The following is a 23,511-nucleotide window of genomic DNA, read 5'->3' as shown; positions in this document are numbered from 1 at the left end:
TATTATTATTATTATTATTATTATTATTATTATTATTGAGAGACTGTTACACAACGAGATCTTAAACCTTTTTTCTTAGAGTAATTTATTCCAGGCAATTCTGTAGATACCTATATCCGGTTCGGGGTCCTTTTGTAATAACATCATGGCTGCCCTCTGCACTGTTAGACACCGGTGGAAAAGATTGAAATGTCTGCCGATTTTCACCAGAAACCTTACAGGTAATGAAACTTCTATTAAATAGAAGCTCTCGTTTAGACTAAATAGACCCTTTCGATGTTTACGTAGGGACTCTTCAATTGTAAAATCCTTCGGGAGCTTAATGTAACTTCGCCTGCCTTTACGTAATAACCTTTTTTAAAACTAATATTTCTAAAATAGTGTTTTAAAAACCCAGTTTCCTAAGATACTAACCTGCTTAGTGCTTTAGGTTGGTGCAAACGTTGCATTACTTTACCGCCTGTCTGTATGCAAACCAGTAGTATTCTTATTAGCATATTTATTTGTCATTACCTTTATTGTCGTACAAGATTAGGTTATTTTATTTATTTATTTATTTATTTTTACTGTTAACATTTAAAAATTCTTAAAGTTTGGTGTCTGAGATTGTGGTCATATCTAATAGTGATATCGTGCTTTCTAAACTCTAAGAACTTGTCTGCATTTCCTTCATGTTGCATCTATTTATTTTTTTGTATAGACCAACATAAAGTAAAGCACATCTGTGAAGTTCAAGAAAAGGAATCTATGCTTCGTTTAGAAAAATGCCCCCGCAGCTCTTCCTTCATCTTACAAAAAAGCAGACAAAAAAAAAAAACTGAAAAAATAAACAATTATTAACGTACAAATAAACCTTGTAAATAACCCCGAAGTATAAAGTAAACCAAGAACAAATGTAATCAAAATACAAAGTAATAAAACTAAAGAATAAATAGCTGTAACAGTTATATTATTGTGAAGTAAATGTCATATTATGATTTGTCTACATTTTAAGAATGGCTTCACACTATCCAAATGTCTAGATAAAGTCCTTGTACATTATGTGTTAGATGCTTAAGATTCACAAGCTAAACTATGCAGTTGTCATTTTTATATGTTGTTGATTGAAACCTGATGTAATGTTTACTAAATAGGAATTAAATGTGGCTCAGTGCACACACGCCACACTTCCCAAACTTTCTACCACTATTGTGAAAGAAGTAATAAGTAAGAAGCACAGGTGATTTTTCTTCCACCTCTGTGTCATGTTTTACTTGTGCTGGCTTGTGGCATAAAGTTCCATTAAAATGTATTGATGCTTGCAGACGTAGCATGAGGAAAAATATGAAAAAGGTTCCCGTTATGTGACAGCTTCTGGTAGTTTATCATTCAGTATCATCTGACAGGGAGGTATGACTACGACTTGGTGGTTATTGGTGGAGGCTCTGGAGGCCTGGCCTGCTCCAAAGAAGGTAAGCTGTTGAGCACATTTTCTGAGGCATTCAATCATTTGTCAGATTTCTGATCTGATTTCCTGTCTAAATCTGTAAATCCACAGCGGCACAGCTGGGACAGAAAGTCGCCGTTCTAGATTATGTTGAACCGTCTGCCAAAGGTGAAATAAATTCTACACCATTTGCCCCCCCCCACCAATATGGAGGGTTTGTTCTCTAAAATGTAGCCACTGCTTCTCCAAACAGGAACAAAATGGGGTCTTGGTGGCACGTGTGTCAACGTTGGCTGCATTCCTAAGAAGCTCATGCATCAGGCCGCTCTCCTTGGTACTGCAGTCAAAGATGCGAAGAAGTACGGCTGGCAGATGCCAGAGACACTTCGCCATGACTGGTGAGCCGAGTCTGACAGAAATGTTTTTTGTCTTGAATGATTTTTTTTTTTTTAATAAAAAAAAATCTTCCATTACTTCTGTCCAACTAGTAGATGTTTACCAGGATAATTCACAATCTATAAGGTGTTTTATTCACTGTTAGAGCGTGATTCTTAAATATCCTTCACTGTTGTTAGCTAATAGCACCATCTGGTGGTGTAAGTGGGGAAAAAAAACACTGCAGCATTATGTTAGTCTAACTATAATTTTTTTGTCTTCTTTTCATCTCAAATTTAAATTTTTTGTTGAATGGAAATTCAACATAGCATAATGTTTTATTACAATATAAATTTCTCAAAAAAGCCACTGAGTCCAGTTGAAGATGTGTTTGATGTGAGGTGATGTCTTCATGTTTTCCAGGGCCGTCATGGCGGAGGCAGTTCAGAATCATGTCAGATCTTTAAACTGGGGCCACAGAGTCCAGCTCCAAGACAAGTAAGTGACAGAGACTCTAAATTCCTTTCCAATGAACCCGTTGGCTTTTCTTTCACTGCTTAATTGAATTAAATTAGTCAACCAGCTGAAATAAGAGTTAATCACAGAATAAGACAACACATTTATGAGACGAGACGAAATGGCATGAAATAAGTCGGTTTATTGTCCCAAAATGTGGAAAACAATCTACCATAGATTAGAGATGAAAGATGTATCTAATTGTAGTTTTAATGCAGCAGGTTAAAATTTTAATGACGCAGGACTACTTGATGTTTTTTGAACTGCATGGACAGATTTTAGAAGTTTCCCATGTCTCTAATTTAGGATAAAAGAGGTGCATTCAAAATGTTTATTTTGTCCTGCGAGTGACATCACGTTGGCAGAGAAGTTTTTGTAAAAACAAACAATAAAAACAGAATTTGTGATATTTAGATGCCAAAACTTTGAGATTGGACCCAGGCTGGAAGCTCTAAAGAAGAACAGATGACACTGATATAAATCCAGCTGGATGTTGAACTGGATGTATCACAGACATGCCTTGACTTGTCAAAAATTCAGTTACTTTTTATCAGTCTTCTTTATTTTGCTGTTTTTTTTTTGTTGTTGTTTTTTTTCTTTTTCTAAACAGCCTGCTTAGACTGAAAATAGCTGCTTCAGTCTAGTATCTATCTCCACACTAAGGGGTGGTGCGGTTAGCACAACTTGTTAGCGCTTAGCGATGGTTCTTTCATTGATCGTGTAACAGTTATGGGCTATGCAGCTAACTGCGGCTACAAGAGCAGCATCAGAAGATGGTTCTTTAAGGAGCCTGAGGTGTGAAATGAAGACATGAAGCAATGGTTTTAGTTTTTGGTGCATATATTAGTGATTTGGGAAAAGACAGAAAATAAAAAAACAGACATTTACAAATGCACAATGAGAGACAAATTAACTCAAAATAAATCAATTCCTTGATCATAGAGTTCTTGTCCTTTTTCCCTTAGCTCGCCATCCTTGGATTCAGACGAGGATCTGATCCATCATGAATAAAAAAAAAATAAAAAAAAGACCTAAAAGGCCAGAAAACCCATTAAGTGTTATATCAAACAATTATGTGCAAACATACAAATGCAATAAATATCAAATTCAAATGCAATTATTAAATGTCTAATAATTAAACTAAACATTTCAGTCAGGTTAAATTAACCATAATTTAAATAAACAAAGAATATCAATTGTATTTCAAACTAATCAATTTAAAGTTGAAAAGTTGAAATCAAAGTTCACTTTCAAAATCAAGAAAAATAAATTAACTCAAATACTCAAACAGAGTGAAGGAAAAAAAATATATTGTGCAATATCAATTAAAATGTAGCTACATTCTATTTTAATCATATCAATACAAGAAGTGCCAGAGCTTGCACAAAACCAGCAATCATGTTACCTTTGGGAAGAGAGTGGGGCGTACTAGGCTGTGATCAGCTGTTTCAATCCCGGTTACGGCTCGGGTAACAAACGCCGACAGTTCTAACAAAACAACGCTCCAATGAGCAATCGAGCAGAAATTTCATGCTAAACCAATAGTGTTATCCCACAAACAACTCACCAATAGATCAAATCTGTGGATGCAAAGATTTTGATGAATTGTCAGGAAGACGCCAACCAGCCAGCCACAATCACAGTGGAACAGGTGATGAAGTTCAACTGTGCGCTGGAGGCGGGGCTTTAAATAAGTTGGCAGGTTTCGGGCAAAACAGGAAGTGGGCCCGCAAAAATAAAAGTCTTGACTAATTGACTAAATGCAGGTTACAATCGGAAAATTGAGTTTCCAACTGATTTCCGATCAAACTGGAAACAGCCCGGTTCCTTTTCCCAGCTGATACTGGTGCATGTCTGTCATCCAGACCGACACTTCATACCAGAACCAGAACCAGAACCAAACACGGAGAAGCAGCATTCAACTTCTATGCACCACAAATCTGGAACAAACTTTAAATCGAGACTAAAACCCACCTGTTTAGAGTTGTTTATGAACCATAGTTAATATTCAACATGTATTGATGATTTTGATGACGTCGGCGCTCATCAAAATGCGACGTGTTTTTCATGCCTCCACCACGGGACGGCGTGCTTCTCGGGAACTTCGTGTTCACTTGTTGATTTCCTGTCAAGGAACTGCGATTCTGTTTCTTCTTCTTCCGATTTTGTCATCACTTGAGCTTCTTCAAGGCCGTACATGTGTGTGTTTCACACACACCTGCGGGGCTGCAGCCACATGTTGATGGAGTGGCTGCTGGAGGGCGAGCAGGCGGCAACCTCCTCCGTCCAATGAGATCCTTTACTTGGAATCAGCTTTTTGAGACTTCTTTTTTGTTAAAAATAAAACTGATATACTATATAGATTTTTTTTTTTTCTTGCATGTCTCGTTAGCCTCACTTGTTCTTAACTCTTCAAAGTTTAATGAATTACTAGTGATATTTTTGTGTGTTTTGCAGGAAAGTCAAATATCTGAACCTCAAAGGCAGTCTGCTGGACGAACACACAGTGAGAGGTCTGAGCAAAGCAGGAAAGGAGGTGGGCTGTTTTTGTTTGTTTGGTTTTTTTGTTTGTTTTTTCACATAAAAACAGGAAAGGCTGCCCAATTATGGTACCAATTATTATTTTAGTAATATATTATTCTGTGGATTACTCCAATTCATCGGATAAAAAAAAACAAAAAAACATTGGCATGTTCTTCAGAGTCCAGCTTGCTCTGTGGTTTAAAAACCTAAGCTGTGTGAAAATGTGTGAGCTGCACCAATCCTGCATTCTAAACCCACCAACTCACACAGTATGTGATTAAAGCCTACGATAAGCTGAGCACTAAAATAAATGAGTTGCATCAAACTATCTTCCTGAGTGAATTCTCATCTGAGTGAAGTCTTTGTTTTATTGGCTCAAGAAGATATTAATGTGACAGATTTCTCTGTTTGATAGGTATTTTTCTCGAACCTACATAAAAGAACCACAGACGACGTATATGAGTTTTCTGACCAAGCTTTTGCAAAAGAAGACTCAGCAAACTGCTCCTCCGAGCCGTTCACTGAGCGTTCTAAAGACCCTTGGTTACAGCTTGTCTTTTATTATCAAGCAAAAAGAGGGAGGATAGGGAAGAAAGACAGCAGAGACAAAATATTACTGCACACAGGCAGTTTCTGAGTATTCTGGTTGATAAGGAGGCACCTGTGGAAACATAATTTAAGGTCTGGGAAACAAACAGTTAACTGTTTCACATGAAGACAAACAAGCAGATGGAGCCTCCAGGTCAGTTTATGCACACAGAAGGAAGAGAACACTTTAATAATCTATAGACTGAATGTTGATTAACTATTGATTAACATTAGACTGAATATGAACTAAAGTAATAACAAAATGATAATACCAAAAAATCTGTAACACTGTTGGTGCCACATTGAGATCAATGTTTTCTTTCTATGCACTTAAAATTGTGTATTTTTACTAAACTCTGCTTTTTTTGAATTCCCAAAGTTCATTTTAAAGAAATAAACTGCTTCGCGGCAGAGCTAAGGAGCTAAAAATATCTGCCGCTTTTCCCCCCCTCACAGCTTTTTAGCCTCTCTCTTCCTCTTCATAAGATCCTTCTTTGAAATAAAGCATGAACCAGAATCCCAGGATGCTCGTCTGCCTCCCCGTCTGCATTGTTTGACCGGTTTCACAGTTTTTCCGTCGCCGCCTTCCCACACAGCGCCGTAGAGACCGCTCAGTTTTATTTGACGTTTCCTCGCCGTTTCTGAATATGAACAAAAGCTATTACCTCACATTTCCCTCTCCTTTCCTGCAGACAGTCCTGACCGCCAAGAACATTGTGATCGCCACAGGTGGACGACCAAAGTACCCCACTCAGGTAAATAAACAAACTGTTCCTGTCGCCTGATGGACACTTTTCCAAAACATGACGCTTACAGGGTCTCCGTGCATCATTGGAACATCTTAAATTTATATACCTGAAATTGAGACCTTTAAATAAAATTTTTAAAAATGTGAGTTGGCTTTAAATATGTTAATCTCTGGCCTTACATTTTGCTGCAGCAGGACTATTAGCTCTTGTTTCTTTACTTTTCCATCAAGCCAACATTTGAGTCGAGTTCGGACATTTTCTTTGCTACTCAAGGCAGTTGAGGCTACCGCTAACCAGCTGCTAATATACCCTTGCTAACTGGCTAGCATTTTTGCATCCATCATTGGTAAGTGTAGGTTTATTGCCAGTTGGCTGGACGACATTCTTTCGTAGAAGTGGTGGTTGAGGTGGTGAGGATGAACGCAGGCGGACCCAGGAGATAGGTGAAAAATGATGAATTTAATGATATTAATCCAAGTATGGAACAACGGGGAACAGCATGAAGGATCCATACACGGAATGAGACACACCTGGGAAACAATCAACGGGGAAGACGCAGAGGCGGAGACACAGGGAGCAAACTGAAGACAAAAAACTCTAAATACACAGAAACACGGATCATGACACATTCGTCTTCACCATTGACTCACTTCTGTTGCTGACCCGTACCGTGATACAATCTTTCTGTTCAAAAGAACCTTGGTACTACGACTATATAAAACATAAAAAAGTTATTTTGTACATTTGTCATGATACAGGTCTTAAATTTCATTCATAGTGGTCTTAAAAAGCCTTATGTTTGAGCTGATAAAAGCTGCCATAACCGTGTTTTAGAGGGAACTCTGTTCTTTCTCTTATATTAGTTTTATGGACAGTTTTATTTGTCGCTGCAGATCCCTGGAGCTGTGGAGCACGGCATCACCAGCGACGACGTCTTCTGGCTGAAGCAGTCCCCTGGAAAAACGTAAGCCTGCTTCTCTCAAGCCACTAAAGTAGCCTTAATTAACGGCCCGGCTTTGGAGTGCTGAGGAAAACCGACCATCTAACTGTGAGGTTTTCGACGTTCCCTTCGACCCCGCGGCACCTTTTTGCTCGCTGACGCTGCACGTCCCACTGTCGTGCAGCACCGTCATTCATCAGGGACGCGTGGTTTGTTTTTCTGCCTTCCTGTCAGCCTGTCTTCGCCTCATGATTCAGATTAGCTGCGTGCATCCTGACCTTTACAGAACAAGCCCTTTAATCCAGCCATTTAGCCGCTGTCATCGCCTGGTTAATTGGGCTTTCCTTGACGCTTCCTCTTGGCACGTCACGCGCACGGCGACTGGTGCCTGTGGGTTATCTGGGCTACCGAGGTTGTTTGCGACGCGACGAGAGATAGAAGGAAATAAGCATATTGATATTTAAGCACTTTGTATATCTAATTTGTCCGTACCTGAGGACAAGGAAGCACAAAGCATTCTGATTGTTTTTTTTGTTTTTTTTCTTTTTGAAATTTGGCAGTTAAATAACTAGTCTTTAGTTTGTTTAATTGAGAATCTTCACTAATTTAATGATGCTTTTAGTCATTCAGCGTCTTTCACATGCATTATATTATGATTTTGTGAAATAGACCAACACAAGGTGGCAAATGATTGTGCAGAAGGGAACTGGTTTGTCCACTTTTGTTTTTACAAATCAGAATTTGAAAGGTGGGGTACAGCTTTATATTCGGCCCCTTTAAACTCTGGTGCACCTTAATTAAATTTTTTTGTTGCAGCAGTTGATTCCCAACTCACCTGCCGCTGTAATTTAGTCTCAGTATAAATCCAGCTCTTCTGTGAATGCCTCACAGGTTCATTAGAGAATATTAATATTAGAGAACAAATCCTACAGGGGAACACGGTAGTGGCAGCCTCATGCCGTGGGAATGCATTTCTTCAGTGCAAACTAAGAAGCTAACCAGAGTTAAACATGTAGGGCTGGAAGAGAACCAGTTGGAGGCAGGAAGACCCTAAACATGGAGCCATCGCTGAAATCAGAACATATTTATGTGACAGAAAAACTCAGTCAGCGTCTAAAACTGAGAATCTGTGGCAAGACTTGAATTTCACTGTTCACTCTCCTTCTAATCTGACTTGGATTGAGTTACTTTGAGCGAAGATGACAAAAAAGAATTGGAATACTGCATTTTCATGCCACACTTTTCAGATTTTTGTTTGAGAAATATTTTTAAATCCACATTTCGTTTTAGTTCAACTTTACGTTGGCCTGTCAAAACAACAAATTCTGATGGGCGATAAATTATCCCAGATGTTTTCACGATAAATGATGATGTTGTTTTGGGACCGTTTTCAAGTAACATGATGGTAATGGCATAATAACGCAAGATCTTTGAATTCTCAAAGAACAATAAACTTTAAATTCTAAACTTTATTAACATTTGGAACATTGTAAATATCCACAATAAATAAGCAAACAACAACAGGAACGACAAATAAAATGAATTATGAAGACAGCAAATAAAATCATCTAGTTGAGACCAAAACATCAGAATGAAAAATTCTGTCATTCAGTCCAGAAAAATAATAAATCATGCAAATGGAAATGAGTTTGTTTTTAATTTATCATGCGATTAATTGATTTATTGCTTTTTGCGACAAACAGGTTAATCACAACTTTGTAATTACATAAAAATCCGATTAAAAAAAAAAAAAAACATAACTTTGCTACATTAAGCTAACAAGACATGGAAAAGCCAAAGAGGGGCTGAGTGTTTAAAATACGATGAATTCCTAAACATCCGAGCATCACTGCAGCTTTCACTTAGTCAGGACGTTTCTGAGAGCACTTGAGCAGAGGAAGTGCTTTGATGTAAAAGCGTGGAGGTCAGGGCAGCGCTCTGCCCCCCCTGCAGGCAGAAGTGGCGCTGCTTGGCGGCGTTTCAGCAGCGGATCCTTCCAGAAACGATCTTCCAACTCTGAGGCAAAGCTCAAAACGAAGCTGTTTTGGTCTGTCAAGCCATCATCAGCTATGCAGGTGAGGTCCAGGGAGTTGTTTCTGCAGGCAGGATGGGTGTGTGAGGTTACAGGTGAGGGATGGGTGTCTAATGATCCCTCAAGCATTCACACACACACACAAGTAAATGACAGATTTGGCTTTAGGCACTGAGGTCCAGAATTGACTCCCTTCATCATGCCATCAGGAGAAAACACAAAGCGTGTGCCAGGAGGAAGTGGTTGTACCAGGAGGCTGCTGTAAGCAGCCCATTTGGTGGGAGAGACAAAAGTTAAAAAAATGACTAAGAACTGAAAGACTAAACATGTTTAATCTGTCCAGCACCAACCGGCTTGGTTTCAAACCCCAACCTTTAGCAGAAAATGCATGAAAGAATACGACACATGCTCATCAAATATCATAAAGTGAGTTATACAGTATAACCGAGTAAATGAGCTAAAAAATAAAAAGATAAAAAAAACCCCCAAAAAAAACAGCCAAACTGAAGAAACTTTCTCTGGGACAAATGAAATGGTTTCATTACCACACATTCCACTTTTTCTCTTTTTAAAGAATTACTTTATTCCCCATTAACCTCCTTCTTTTTATTGTAACTCGACTGTTGGTTGAAACTACTGGATGTGGCTGATTTTGATGCAACTAGTTAGCAGGAAAACAAAGTCGCCTTTCACTTATTGCATTTTTTTCCTTTGACCTGGCAATCAAAGCAAAATATACAATCCCTGATTTCTTGTTATTATGTGCTTTTTAACACAAAGATCCACGTTTATTCACAGATCAGAACACAGAGAGCACAGGTATTAGTTTAGTTTTTAGACTGAGATCTGCGTATTTCACCATTTATGTGAATCTCACACCAGCAGGAGGAAAAACAAAAGCCTTTCGTTTGTGGGATAAAAATCGTTGACCTCATTCTGCCCTCAGACTGCAGCAACATTGTTGCTGCCCTCAGACTGCAGCAACAATGTCCTCCTCCTAACTTCACAGGCAGATACACAAGAATATCATGTTGTGCCTATCAGTGATGGAGGCTGTTTGAAGAGCCGCCCAAGGCTGAGAAGCACCGATCCGAACAAACCTCCCTCAGTGAGGAGCAGTCTGGGAGGTTTTGGGTGACTTCAGGCCAACGTTGAACTCACTTTAATTCTCTCTTTTAGACAAATAAGTAAATAAATAATAAAAACAAGTTAACAAGAATCCTTGAATCCCAGGTTTGATTGCATCTTGTCTGTTACGTTTTGACAAACACCTGAACAAAAACAGGTACACATCCACCCTGCAGAGTATAAAAATCCATCACTAAGGGTGTGTGTCGCAGCTTTGCGGATGTATAAAACACAATGAACCACATTGAACCAGAAAAGGTGTGGGCTAGTGAGGCGTCTTCTCCGTGATGAAAGTTTCGGATCACGGTAAAGCTCTCTGCCTCGTCTTTTCTTAAGCCACTTCTCAATGCATCCTAATTGAAGCGGTGCTTTATGGGGAAGTGGAGGAAGGGCAGGGAGTCTGGTTTGCTGCGCTGAAAGCGACCGAGTGACAGACTTCACTTAGCGGGCCGACATGCGGGTTTAAGCCCTGAACATGACACACGTCGTCTGCGGGGATCAGCGGCGCTGATCTTACTGCCGGATTACAGCGGTGATTCACCCGGACCACACACGTGAACCTTTAGCGTTTTTCCCCCCGTCCTCCATTTTCTTCACGCCTCTGAGGTTAGGAAGCTTTGTAATTCATCACCTCTCTAATTCCAGGATCTGGAAGAAAACCTGTGCGAGTCGGGGTTATTGTTGTTTTCATGTGGCTAAAGTGCACCGAGGAGAAATGGAAATGTATCTTGTTGTGTTTGTAATTCTTTTGAGAGCTTCTTCGTCTTTGTGTTGCAGACTCGTGGTTGGAGCCAGCTGTATCCTTCATCTACCCAGGGGGAGGAAGAAGCTCTTGTGCTTGGCCTGCCAGACGTCAACAGACAAATCGTATAGATTTTGATGAATTAGCGACATAGGGCCGTAGACAAAGCGTTGTTATTTAGACGGGGTGCACTGATTGCATTTTTTTCTGGTCATAAAACGATCGTTCTCACCCCATGAGGGAAAATGTTCCCTTTATAAACCAATCACACCAAAGGTTGTAACCTTCTTCACCTGGCCTCCGGTAGCCTATCACAGCCTCCCAGAGACATTCCTCTGACAGGTCTTATTTCTGGTAGGCAGGTCAGAACGGAAGAATTGAAACCAGAGCAACCATGTTGTCACTCACCCATCACATTTAAAATGTGATCGTTTTATTTTTTAAAAATGAAAAAAACGTAGTTACTGCTATCCTCAACTTGGCTGAACCCAGACGTTGCTCTGGAGTGTGCCGGCTTCCTCACAGGCATCGGCTTGGACACCACGGTGATGGTTCGTAGCGTCGCCCTCCGGGGTTTCGATCGGGTACGTCTCTCACAGTCTGCTTGTTTTGAAGTTCTGCGGTTTTTTTTTTTTTTTTTGTCCGGTTTAAAAGCAGACATTTCACTTTGTGCAGCAAATGGCGGGTCTTGTGACGGATTACATGGAAGCTTATGGGACCAGGTTTGTTTGGGGGTCCGTTCCCCAGAGAGTGGACAGGCTCCCGTCGGGACCCCTCCAGGTGACGTGGAACGACAGCGAAACCGGCAGGGAGCACAAAGACACCTTCGACTCGGTGCTGTGGGCAGTGGGTGAGTCCTTCTGTTGGAGGCTTTTACTGAATCTGTTTGTGATTGAATGTTTTTATCCTTTCAACGCTGTTCCACAAGAACTGCTCATCTTAATGTTGACACACGTCTTTGTGGCATGATGATCCAAAACCAGTTTAAAGATGACTTTTTTTCCCCACACATCCTTCCACCGAAAGCTTTTTTATTAGTAACAGCTTTAAAGCTGCAGTATGTAACTTTTATTTTTTTAAAAATTACATATTTGTTGAAACTGTCACTATGTCGTGTCAGTATGATATGAAACAATCTGCTGCTTAAGAAAATCATCCCCACAGCATGATGCCTCCACCATCGTACTTCACTGGAGCAAGAAATCTACAGTCTTTGTAAGCTATAGAGGCATTTCTGCCCTCAGCTCAGCTAAATAAGTTATTTACAGCCAAAAATGTTACATTACATTTAAAAAAAAAGACAAAAAGTACTTTTTGACAGCTATCTGCTGTGGGGAAGTTTTTTAAGAAGTTCCATTTTATTTCAATGTTTGGCTTTAAAATAAAGAAAGCCAAACATTCTTTATTTGGCTTATGAGATGTTGATATTTTTGTAAAAATATGTTTAAAAAGCACATGTTTTCAACCAAATGACAAGAAAACCTGAGCTAATAAACAGCTGAAAGCGTTGGTGTCATTCTGTTGCAGACATTAAGTGAAAAATGAGAAACTGATAAAAGCTGCATCTGTTTATATCTATATTGAAAAGTATTAGTTGGTTCTTTACCTTTTTAAGCAATGGTTATCAAGAGCCAATGTGATGCCATCATTTCGAAAGTTGTCGTTTTTAACCTGTGCAAATGTGGGAAAAAATGAAGAGGGCATGGATGCTTTCACAACACGTTGTATCATTTCCCACTGATGTTACAATGAAACATTAGTGTGACTCTGTGGTCCCCTTCCACCAGCTCCTTTGTCATCCTTACAAAGTGCAGTGTCAGCGGGTACAGCGCGAATCGAGCGTGAAAACAAAGTAATAAAGCCAGAGTGATGGGAATAGGCAGGGGAAGTGTCGCTCGCTCACTGCAGGCTCCCCGGTTGGAGCGGGGCAGGACGGAGCAGGACGGAGCAGGATGCACCCAGGCACGGGTCACCGCGTTCCCCTCTTTGTTCTCGCTCTGCGCCTTCCTGCCCCGTGCCAGCTCCGCGGAAACCGGCCTCGCATCTGTCACTGCCCGCCGGGCCTGCGCCGCCTCTGCCCGCCGTCACCTGCGGCCGTCTTCCTCTTTCTCGCCTGTCCGTTTTCTGTTGTCCTGTCATTCCTCCTTTTTCCAGGCAGCAGAATGATTCACAGTGGAAGGGACGTCTGTCAGGTCTGTTTGTGTTGAACTAATTTAAAAGCAACACTTCCCGAAACTTGACCGGGAAGCTTTTATTTTATTTTAGAGCATGTGTGTAAGTCAGGGTGTAAGAGACAGTTCAGGTTTATGGCCCAAGCCCGACCCGAAACCGAAATTCTGTCTGGGTTGGGCTAGAATGCTTGATGCTTGATGAAACGTTGCTCTATGTGTTGTACAAGCTTGGTTATAAAAAGACCAACACTTCTTTTTTTATTTTACACTGATTACAAATTAAAGGTCTCCATCTGAGTCAACCATCTGTGCTGAACGGGACAAATTTGTATCATTCTTGAATTACAGTTGGGGGGGCCGCAAAAAATAAAAAAAAATCTGTCTATGGGTCAGAATGACCCTACTTCACACTTTGGACTCCCCTGCTCTAGAGTTTAGAACTTCAAAATAAGAGTCGTGTCTTAAGTATTATTTAATCAGTCAAATCAGTTCAGTTCATATTTGTATATTCCCAGATTGCATCATGTTAAACGTGATCTAATTTTGATAAGTGGAATACAGAGTAATATTTCAGCAGCTTTTAAGGGCTGTTTTTATCAGTAGATTGTGCTGCAATTTGGCTTGAAATGAAAACAAGTTTGACAGCCCTGCTTTAGGAGATATAAATAACTAATAGAATAGTTACCTTACATTTTCAGTAGACTGCCTACATCTCTAAATCCAGCAACTTCCATGAAAGATAAAATGGGACTTTTCAGGACGAAGCAGACCAGTCACAGCCAACATGCCCCTGCAGTCATTAAATGCCTCACTGATGCTAAAACCAGCTAACTTAGTAACCAGGCTGTTTTGCATTTCTTGCATATAGTAGGTTCAATAATCATGAACCTATTTGTAGGTTCCAGACGATCAAACAGACACACATTTTTCTGTTTTGTCTGTTGGACATAAAAGTAGTTTTTCTTTTTTCCACTTTAAAGTTGTAAAAGCTCACAGACTTCGTCACAGCAGCTTCCTCTGACTTGCCACGACTCAGCAACATCCATATGAAGGTTTTTGTTCCCATACGGCTCGGTGAGAACCGGCAACAATGCGGCGTGCGCGTCTTTGATGTGCAGGAGTTGCGAGCACAAGGCCACTTCCCTTCGCTGTGGCCTCCATCGAGGAGCCAGACTGGGGTCCCGGGGCCCCTGTGGATCTATTAAAGGCCAGAGGGGAGCGGGGGACAGTATCACCACTGTCTACCACATCCTTCTCAATGGCTGCGCCTCCCTCCACCTTTCCCCCCGCTCCTTCCTGACCCCGCGGCCGCTCCCCGCCCGTCCAGGTGTGGCCACACAAACACGGCAGGAAACAGAACATTTCCAAGCTTTCCTGTCTGCGTAACGATGGTGGACACTTCAGTCTCCTCCCCCGCTGGCCTCTACCCCGCCAAAGGATGTCATTAAACACCATTTCCTTATTTTGAAAGGGTATTCGCCTCTCTGTTTTATACAAGAGTCGACTTCCTAAAAAGATTAGGTTTGTGTAGAAGTTCCTAAAGCTTCCCAAATGGCCACTTGGGACTCGGTCCAGAACGCAGTCCGCCTCACAGTAACCGTACGCAATAAAACCCTGCCTGAACATCACTCTTTTTTTATGCTTTATTTAAGTTACACATTAGAAAATGTTTTTGACACATCGATGATTTGGTTTACAAGAATGTCCTGGCACAGATGACGGCTGGAAAAAAAAAACAAAAAACGTTTCATGGTTGGTTCTGATCCAACAAACTGTGGAGAAAGAACCAACGGAGACTCGATACAAAACCGTGTTCAGAAGAAACCAGTCTTCATACAGTAAGGTGACTGCAGCTGCTACATTGTGTCGATGTCAGTAAATGCAACACCCGTTTACTGACTGTGCTGATAAAGTTTGGGCTGAATCTCAGCACTTTGTGTTAGACTGGATCAACAGCTTTTATTAAGCTTTGTTTTCAATGAAAGACATACAGACATGCATCACTGAAGCATAGCTTAATTCATAATCTGACATAATTGGTGGTGTTCTAAATGGACACAGTGTTGACGCACTTCATTATCGGTGTACGTCGTCTTGTCCTTGTTCAGAACGATAGGCACTGAGGGAGCCATCTTCTCTGGACACCAGCAGGCGTCCTCAAACGCCAAACAACCAGCCAGCTGGCTACTGAAGTTCTGTCCAGTCTGACCCAGCTGGTCGTATTTATCTAAACCACTGAGTCGCAGCTGGTTTTCCACATATTCCTGTCCTCTTCAACGTTTTATATCTCAACAGTACCCAACTGTCTGTGGTCGTCTCTTATCTGTACCAGTGGGCTCCCGACTCATTTCTACCGGCTGACTGAATTTTCTGCAACGCTACTTTCCCGGTTCTTTCCAGGACCCCTCCCTTTTCCTTGATCCCGATTACAATCCATAGATGCTACAGTTTTTTCTCTGCAGCCTCTTATCACTTTGCCTCTTAAAATCTTTTTTGGCTTGAAATGAAACGCGTCGTCATCATCACGTCTTGTGGCGGTGCGCACGATCCATTCCACCCCAACAATAACAAGCTGCCGCCACGCTGCTCTCCCTTTTGTCTGTGTTCATTAGTTTGATCAGATAAGCTTCCAGCTCTCGCAGACGTTTGTTGTGGCTGTTTAGCTTCCTCTTAATGTCACAACAGGCTTCGTTCCGATTGGCCAACTCGGCCGCTTGTGTGACTGCATCAGTAGCCGTGCCAAGTCTGAAGTCGGGACTTCGCTCTCACAAGGCCGGAGGTATAAAAGTACAGCCTGAGTCGCAACAATGGGATTGTGTGAAAGTGTTAAAGCCTTAATCACCAAAGTCTTACAGCTGGCACATTTTTAACAGCAAAACAGCCTAATAAATACTATATTATGACCTTGTTATTACATTGGCAGTCAGTTTTTGACTGAATTTTGACTGCAGTTGTCCCTGCTGTGGTCCTCCAGTCACAGGTGTTTGGATTGAGGTGTTTCACTGATGCATTGGGGCTGCAGGTGCCACTAAATACATCCTGTATTAATTGGTGTTGTGTTTTTCAGTAGCGTAATTTTCGGGGTGGGCGACATGGATGTAAAGTTTTATCTCTATGTTTTGCGGTACTATTCTGATAACAATAAAAGTGACAACAAGAACTATTTACTATAACTGTGACTGCATGGCACAGCAGTCAGAGCTCTTGAAAACCATATCAGTTTGTAATGCAAATTGTTTTTTTGTTGTTGTTTTTTTTATAGGAAATAAGCATCACAAAAAAAAAATATTTATATCGCTAAACTGAACACAGTAACTACACTTAATCATATTTTCTTTTTTTTCTTTTTTTACATATTTATTGACTGTCTCATTGAACAAACTGTGGAGAAATAGCAAATCCGACACTACTCATAATTTCAGGGGATTCCATTAAGTGGAATTTATCATGACAATAATGAGTCAAAATTCTTTTAAGAAATTTGTCACGATAAATGATAAACTATATGATAAATGCTCACTCCTGTGTTGTTTGTCGTTGTGGTTTCTGTTGTTTTTTTCCCTCTTGTTGTCTTGTATTCTCTTTATCCTTCTTTCTCTTCTCATCTTGTGAAAGTAAACTTGTCATAGTTCTCCTTGGCACTCAGACAGCAACGCTGCTACACTGTTAGAGAGGACGCGCTCAAAAAAATCTCACCTCACAACATTTTTTAAATTGTTTGTCGTTGCTCAGCGAAGCTTTAGAAAAATGCATTTTAATAACGAGCACATTTTTTAAAAAGATCTATAAACGTTAAATCCACATCAGTTCACCAACACCAGTGCAGTGAGAGGATGCCATTCATTGCAGTGTTTTATTCTTACAAGACAGGAAAATATTTACAAGTCCAGCCTTAGGGAATCAGTCCTGACTGGCCGACTTCCCCTCTCTCCTCTCTCTGTGTGTTCTGTCCCACTCACCCGCACACGTCGTAGAGAACCAGACAGTTCCCTGAAGCCCTCCCCTCACCCACCTCACCCGCCCAGGACTGAGAAGACTGGGGGTGGAGGTGGGGGGTCGACGTTGTTCTTCGGCTCCAGCCAGGAAGAGGGGTCTCGGGGGTTTGTTGTTTTTGCTGTCCGATAGCATCTACATGGGTTCCTCGGGCCCCGGCTGTTTATTATGCTGGCCAGACAGGTTGTGAGGAGCCGTGTTCGGGAGGGTGGAGCACATGCTCCGAGCTCCATCACCATGGAGACCTGCTGTCGACAGCATCCATCAGTCATCTGCCCAGAAAGTGTCAGAATTTGCACCCCGGAACGTCCGTGAGTCTTTGGGATCCCAACCGAGCCCCCTCCCCTCTCCTTCTGCTTCTCAGCTGGCCAGATGTTGCTTAATCACCGTCACTATCTCTTGTGATGTTTCAGAGCGTTAGGAATATCTTGTCGGGTCCACGTCTTTCTCTCGTTGCATATCTACAAGCCCAATTGCCAACACGGTCAATAGTTTGGTCAACGATTTAACAGACGGGCATAAAACCTTTTTAATCAAAGCACACAATCAAGATGAGAAAAAAATGTGTTTTTAACACTTTCCTCCTTCTGCTCTTGACATATTTCCACTTTTCCTGGTTCCTCCTCAGGAAGGGCTCCCGAAACCAAAACCCTTGGACTCGACAAGCTGGGCGTGCAGCTCAACCAAGAGACGGGGAAAATAGTCGTGGGCCCAGACGAATCCACCTCGGTGCCAAACGTCTATGCTTTCGGAGACATCGGCGAGGTAGGCCATCGTCGACAGGCGCCAGCCTGACAGCAGTCATGATGCCGATGACAATGAGGGGAGGAGGAGCACTCTATAATTACCACTCTTAATTCTGACGGGGAAAAAAATACACAAGATGCCATGACACGCCACACCCATCCAGAAAACTGGAAATAGTTCTCTTAGTTAAAGCTTTTGTGTCTCACTGTGCTATTAGTGCAGCAACATTAAAAACACAAACTTCAGTTTCATTCTATGGGAATTCTCCCTAACAGACCAACTAGAAGTTCAGCTGAATTGGAAAGCAGAAGGAAGAGGAAACTTATTTTCAAATAATTAAGTCAAAGGACTCCATGGTGATTGATGACAACGTGACTATCAGTCATGCACTCCATAAATCTGCCATTTATGAAACAGAAGAAGCATCATTGGCAGCTTGCCATGTAGGGAACGCAGCAAACCCGGAAGGAAAAAAAAAAATCTCTTTCCTGCTTGGAGAGTAATTTGTGTCGGGTAAAAATGAAAAACTAATATGGCACTTCAAGTGGAGCACACCGTCCCCACTAGGAAACGTGGTGGTGGCAGCATCATGTTTAGAAGATGTTTGCTTTCAACAGGAGCAGGAAAACAATCAGAAATCAGAGGTTCACCTTTCAGCAGGACAACACTCTTAAACATAAAGCTTGAGCTACTGAAATGTTTTATCCCGTCGAAGTCCGGAGACAAATATCATGAAACACACCTGACCGACGTGTTTGTATAAAAGGAGTGGAGAATATTTTCAATCTGTAGATGTGCCACGAAAAGGAGTGCTGTTGTTTTAATTTAGGCAATAAAATGTTAACATTCTTATTTAAAAAGGAATTTAAATATTTGGATTTTTAACATTTTTCTTATATTGTATAAACAAGGCTTAAGTGTCTAAATTAAAAATCTGCAGAGTGTGCCATTTCTTTTTATCTGATTAATTATCAGAATAATTGATTGAATTATAGATTACTAAAATAATCATTAGTCGCAGCCTTAAACATTGCAGTAAAATACATGGATGTTTTCTGTTTCCATGTCAGAAAACAGAAAAAGGCTGTGAAGACTTTTAACTTCTTAAAGCATTTAGTGTCCAGTCAGTCTGAAAACTTGATCATCTTTCCAAACGTTTGTTGAAGCCTTTAGTTTTGGCTTCATTTTAATCATTTCTTACCAGTTTCATGCTGACATGCAGAGTATTTTGCTGTATACAAACATGCAGGTGAAATGTTTAGGCTAGCTGTGATAGCTTTACTTGATATGTTTTACCAATCAAAACTAGCTGGGAAAAAGCCACTTAACCTCCTTCTGGGAGCACATTTAAAAACAGTTAAATGTTCAGATTTTCACAATATCTTGGCACACTGTAAGGGAAAAAATGAAATTAGAAGGAATTTTGGTTAAAATAAAAGAGCTGAAAGCTGGATGAGCGAAGCTCATCATCACTTGTGTAGAAACTCATAAGTTGTTGTCTTGTGAGAGTTTTTTTTTTTTTTTTTCTCACCTGGATTAACTTTAATAATGTGATTGTAGAAGCTCTGGAGCTGGCACTGTTATTACAAGTCAAACCTGCTGCATGTCAGCGTTGTTTTTTCTACCACGACCAACTAGGAGCTTCCTTCCTGCCTCCCAGGTCTCATGACGCACACACACACACACACACACACACACACACACACACACACACACATTCTCTGAGCCGCTTTGATTGACGGCTAGCTTTGATGAGTGCTTCTCTCCAATCTGTCTTCCAGCTTTTTCCCAACAGCAAAGGCGTTTTTTCCCCTCTTCAGGTAAAAACTGGTAGAATAGTATTTTTATTTATTTATTTATTTTTTTTTGGTAATCTTCCATGCAGTATGGTGACGCATGCTAACCGACTTGCAAACAGCGGCTGGAATGCCGCAGCGCGCCGCCGTATACGTGCGGAGGCGCTGGAGATGTTTGCTGATAACAGGATGTGTTGCTGATTTAACAAGTTGAAGTCGTGTCTTTAAAACTGCCCTGCAGCACTGCTGTTTCCTGAACGCCACAGTTGGTTGTGCGTCTCCATGGCTACGCGTTTGTCTGTTGGCAAGCAGCCAAAACAATAAAGAAAAACACACACGGGGAAAGATTTTCCAAATAATTTCACCCCTTTGAATTAATAAGCAGTTACTGAAATGATTGTTTACATCGTTTTATGCATCAAATGTTGTATGTTTTTTTTTTTTTTTTTAAATTACTAATGATCACAGTGTCATGTTCCTGGAACATTTCCACACTTTATCACGTATCATCCACGGAGCTCAGCGCATTTTACTTGGATTTTTATCTGATACGGCAACATAAAAACGGTGAATGATTGTGAAGTAGCATGAAAATTTTGCATGTTTTTCAAAATCCAACCTGAAGATGAGGCTGTCTATGTCCATTCTCCTTTACTCTGACACCCCAATAATAAAAATCAGGAGGAGGAAAGTCAAAGGAAGATTTTCTCACAGGAGAAAACTCTGCAAACATGTGGGAGAGATTTCAGACCAAAACCTTTTGAAATTCTGCAGAAAGAATTCCAGTATCATTTTCAGAGATTCCACTGACCTTGTGTGACCGAGCATCCGCTGTTTATATGAAGGAAAATAGGCTAAAACATTCCAGTGCCTGGATGTGCAAAACTGGTCAAGAAAAAGAACTGGTTCTACAAAAAACCCGACTCAGATTCTTCAGCTGGAATAATTTAGAAACCCTATTGCATTTTGTCTCATCTTTGTCTGCTGATAACATTTGGCACTATAAGACGCTTTTTTTTTTTTTTCATCGTTTGGCTGGTCCTTCTTTATGTATTTGTTTTTTTTCTTCTCTTTGTGACACGTTTTTTGACTGATGTGTTAAATGCTCCTTCATACTGATGGACATGAATCAAGGAGTAAACATTAGCGAGGCCAGCAGAGCACTGACAGCAGAGTGTCAGATTTCCAAGCCAAGGTCAACAGATTCTGTGAGTCGGTTTAAAATCAGGCAGCTGAACACAAAGTGTCACCTGATCATGTTCTCAACATGAACAAAGTCCCACTCAGGTTGATCATTTCTAAGAAAGGAAAAAAAAAAAGAAACCTATACATACGTTTTTTTCCCCTCTACCTGACATAATTTTTTAACTGATTAGACTTATGGTCCAGAAAATCTTAACAAAACTCACAGAGGATATTAAAATTTAACAAAATCAACGTTATTGCATTTCTGACGGGCAAACTAAAATGAACCTTTTGAGACTCCATAGTTGCTATAGTCACACATGTATTACAAGCCATTTTCTGTGGGTATTTTGAGTTAATGCAGAGTCTGGGATGATGAAGTTGTTGTCTTGTGAAAACTTTTGATGTATCATAGTTTTACCCTTTGCTAATGTATACATTATTAAAACTGCAGTGTGTAACTTTTATAAATAGTATGATTTTTACATATTTGTTAAAACTGCCATGTCGTGAGAGTTTGAGGCAGATAACCTGTGAAAAGCTCCATCTCCCCCATCTCCTCCCTGAGTTGCCATCTGAAAAAACATGCATCAAAAACAACCAATCAGAGCCAGGAGGAGGATCTTGGCGCTGTCAATCAACCTTATGTACTGGTTTCTAAATGTGAGGAGAAACAACTTTACAGGAAAACTGTTTCTCCGCCGTCATCTGTGATCATGCATTGGTCTGTTGTTACTTTTCATTCATATGTTGAATGAAAAGTTTAATATAACAACAGATGAATTGGAGCAACTTCACATTTCTCTTTGCTTCAGGGTCGTCCAGAGCTGACACCTACTGCCATCAAGGCAGGAAAGCTCCTTGCCCACAGGCTCGCCGGCCAGAGCACCGACCTTATGAACTACGACAACGTAAGACACACACACACACAATCACACTCTCACACTAACAGTAATAAAAGCCTTCATCTCTCCGCACCTCAAGCGCGTGTGGCTTTTTACGTTTATCGTTTTCTGCCAATGTGAGGCTGTTATTTGGTTGGTCTCTCATCTGAGCCTCCCCTCCATCTAACTGCTAGTCTCTCTTTAGGATGATTCATAGCATAGTGTACCAGCATTTTCCACGACGGCGTCGTCCTGCGTCGTTCTCGGTATACGTACTCGTCTGTCAGCGGGTTGCAGTGAAGGTTTTATTACAGCGCCTGTGTTCAAAACAGATTAAAGGCTTGTTTTAGCTGTGTGTATTGAAGTATTTGTCTTAAAATTCATCTTCACATATAAATATTTTAAGCAAAGGAGCATTTCTGTCGTTATCGAAATGAACATGGGCAGTCTCCACCTGCACGCGACGCTTTGGCAGTTTTGTAATTAGACGCTGCGTGGGATTTTCCCGAAAGAAATGAGCGGGGCCGTTTTGGCAAAGTGTAAACGTTCCCAATTGTGTTTGTGTGTGACAGGTGGCCACCACCGTGTTCACCCCTCTGGAGTACGGCTGCGTCGGCCTGTCAGAGGAGGAGGCCGAGAGGAGACGTGGGAAAGACGGGATAGAGGTGGGATCAGTCATTCTCATCCCGCCCTGGTCTGGAGCGTTAAATAATGGAATTTTTTTTTCTTTTTTTACCAGAGTTATTTAATAATAACACCATAAAAAAACTTCAATGCATAAAACATAAAAGCCTCAAAATTTGAAATAGTCTGAAATATATAAATATAAACATCCTTCCTACGTGTTTAAACACCCTCAGCAAGCTGTGAGATCCAGCTTTTCAGCATGTTTCATTCATTTTAAATAAAAATCAACTTCCATTATAAAAAACATAATGTTGCTCTCCAGAATCGGCTTGGATCATTTCACCATTGAAACACAAACAATTGGAGGCAGAACTTTATTATTCCCACAACCACTTCTGGCAATAAAATGGCCACTTAGCATGATGCTACCACGTTGGTTGAAGGTGCCATAGTTAAGTTGGTAAGTAAGTAAACTACTTATATGGCACATTTTACAGGTCAGAAACCACAAACGGCTTTGGAAAATATAAGACATAGAAGATAAAATAGAAGGACTAATTTGTCTTGTCATTATGGACTGACAGGTCAGTCTTTCTCTTGTCTGATGCTAAGACGTTTTCCAGAGGGCATTTGGCAGCGGCCACGTTCAGTTGACCTTGAAGTAGTTGATCTGTTGGTTTAATGGTCTTTCTTTGTTGCCATCCTTATATTCCAGGTTATACCTGCTTAACGCACACAGGTGACATTGGTGTTCCAGTAACTTCCATTTTATTGAACCTTGGTCACCACTAAGAGTACAGCCTGACTTTATGTCTTCTGACCTGGACAGTTTGGGTCAGATGAGGTCCAAGAGGGCACTGCTGAAAATGTCTACACTTATGGGAAGAATAAAAATAATCTTTTATAGTCAGACAGCATCTCTCTGTGTGTGTCTTTCCTCTCTGTCTCTCCTTTTCTTTATTTTCTCCTTCTTACTTGCTTCCCATTCTCCCACTGGATCTCTGGCTGGCCCACTTCATTTCAGATCAATCAGAAGAAAGATGTCAGCAAAAATTAAAAGCTAATTTAAGACCATTTCAGCCAGGAGAT

At 40.8% G+C, this 23,511-nt stretch overlaps 1 protein-coding gene across 1 annotated transcript; it reads left to right on the top strand.

The window, feature by feature from the left end:
• The first annotated feature begins 118 nt into the window (after nucleotides 1-118).
• Nucleotides 119-22,958, top strand: txnrd2.2 (thioredoxin reductase 2, tandem duplicate 2). Its single transcript, XM_015020471.1, has 14 exons — nucleotides 119-221; nucleotides 1,386-1,451; nucleotides 1,538-1,594; nucleotides 1,680-1,824; nucleotides 2,225-2,299; nucleotides 4,775-4,853; nucleotides 6,121-6,183; nucleotides 7,071-7,141; nucleotides 11,055-11,074; nucleotides 11,512-11,603; nucleotides 11,695-11,869; nucleotides 17,812-17,948; nucleotides 21,727-21,822; nucleotides 22,368-22,958. Exons 1-14 carry the CDS (start codon nucleotides 146-148, stop codon nucleotides 22,542-22,544), a joined length of 1,329 nt encoding a protein of 442 aa, XP_014875957.1. The 5' UTR covers nucleotides 119-145; the 3' UTR covers nucleotides 22,545-22,958.
• The last annotated feature ends 553 nt before the right edge of the window (nucleotides 22,959-23,511 follow it).

This window comes from Poecilia latipinna, unplaced genomic scaffold (genome assembly GCF_001443285.1).
Source record: "Poecilia latipinna isolate Pla-1442-1.1 unplaced genomic scaffold, P_latipinna-1.0 Scaffold2590, whole genome shotgun sequence".
In the NCBI taxonomy this organism is placed as follows: domain Eukaryota; kingdom Metazoa; phylum Chordata; class Actinopteri; order Cyprinodontiformes; family Poeciliidae; genus Poecilia; species Poecilia latipinna.
This window is presented reverse-complemented; position numbering and strand designations above follow the sequence as displayed.

Coding starts and splice junctions, on each gene's coding strand:
- txnrd2.2 (XM_015020471.1), top strand. CDS start 146: ATGGCTGCCCTCTGCACTGTTAGACACCGGTGGAAAAGATTGAAATGT. Junction 6,184..7,070: donor GACCAAAGTACCCCACTCAG/GTAAATAAACAA, acceptor TTGTCGCTGCAG/ATCCCTGGAGCTGTGGAGCA. Junction 11,075..11,511: donor ACTCGTGGTTGGAGCCAGCT/GTATCCTTCATC, acceptor GGCTGAACCCAG/ACGTTGCTCTGGAGTGTGCC.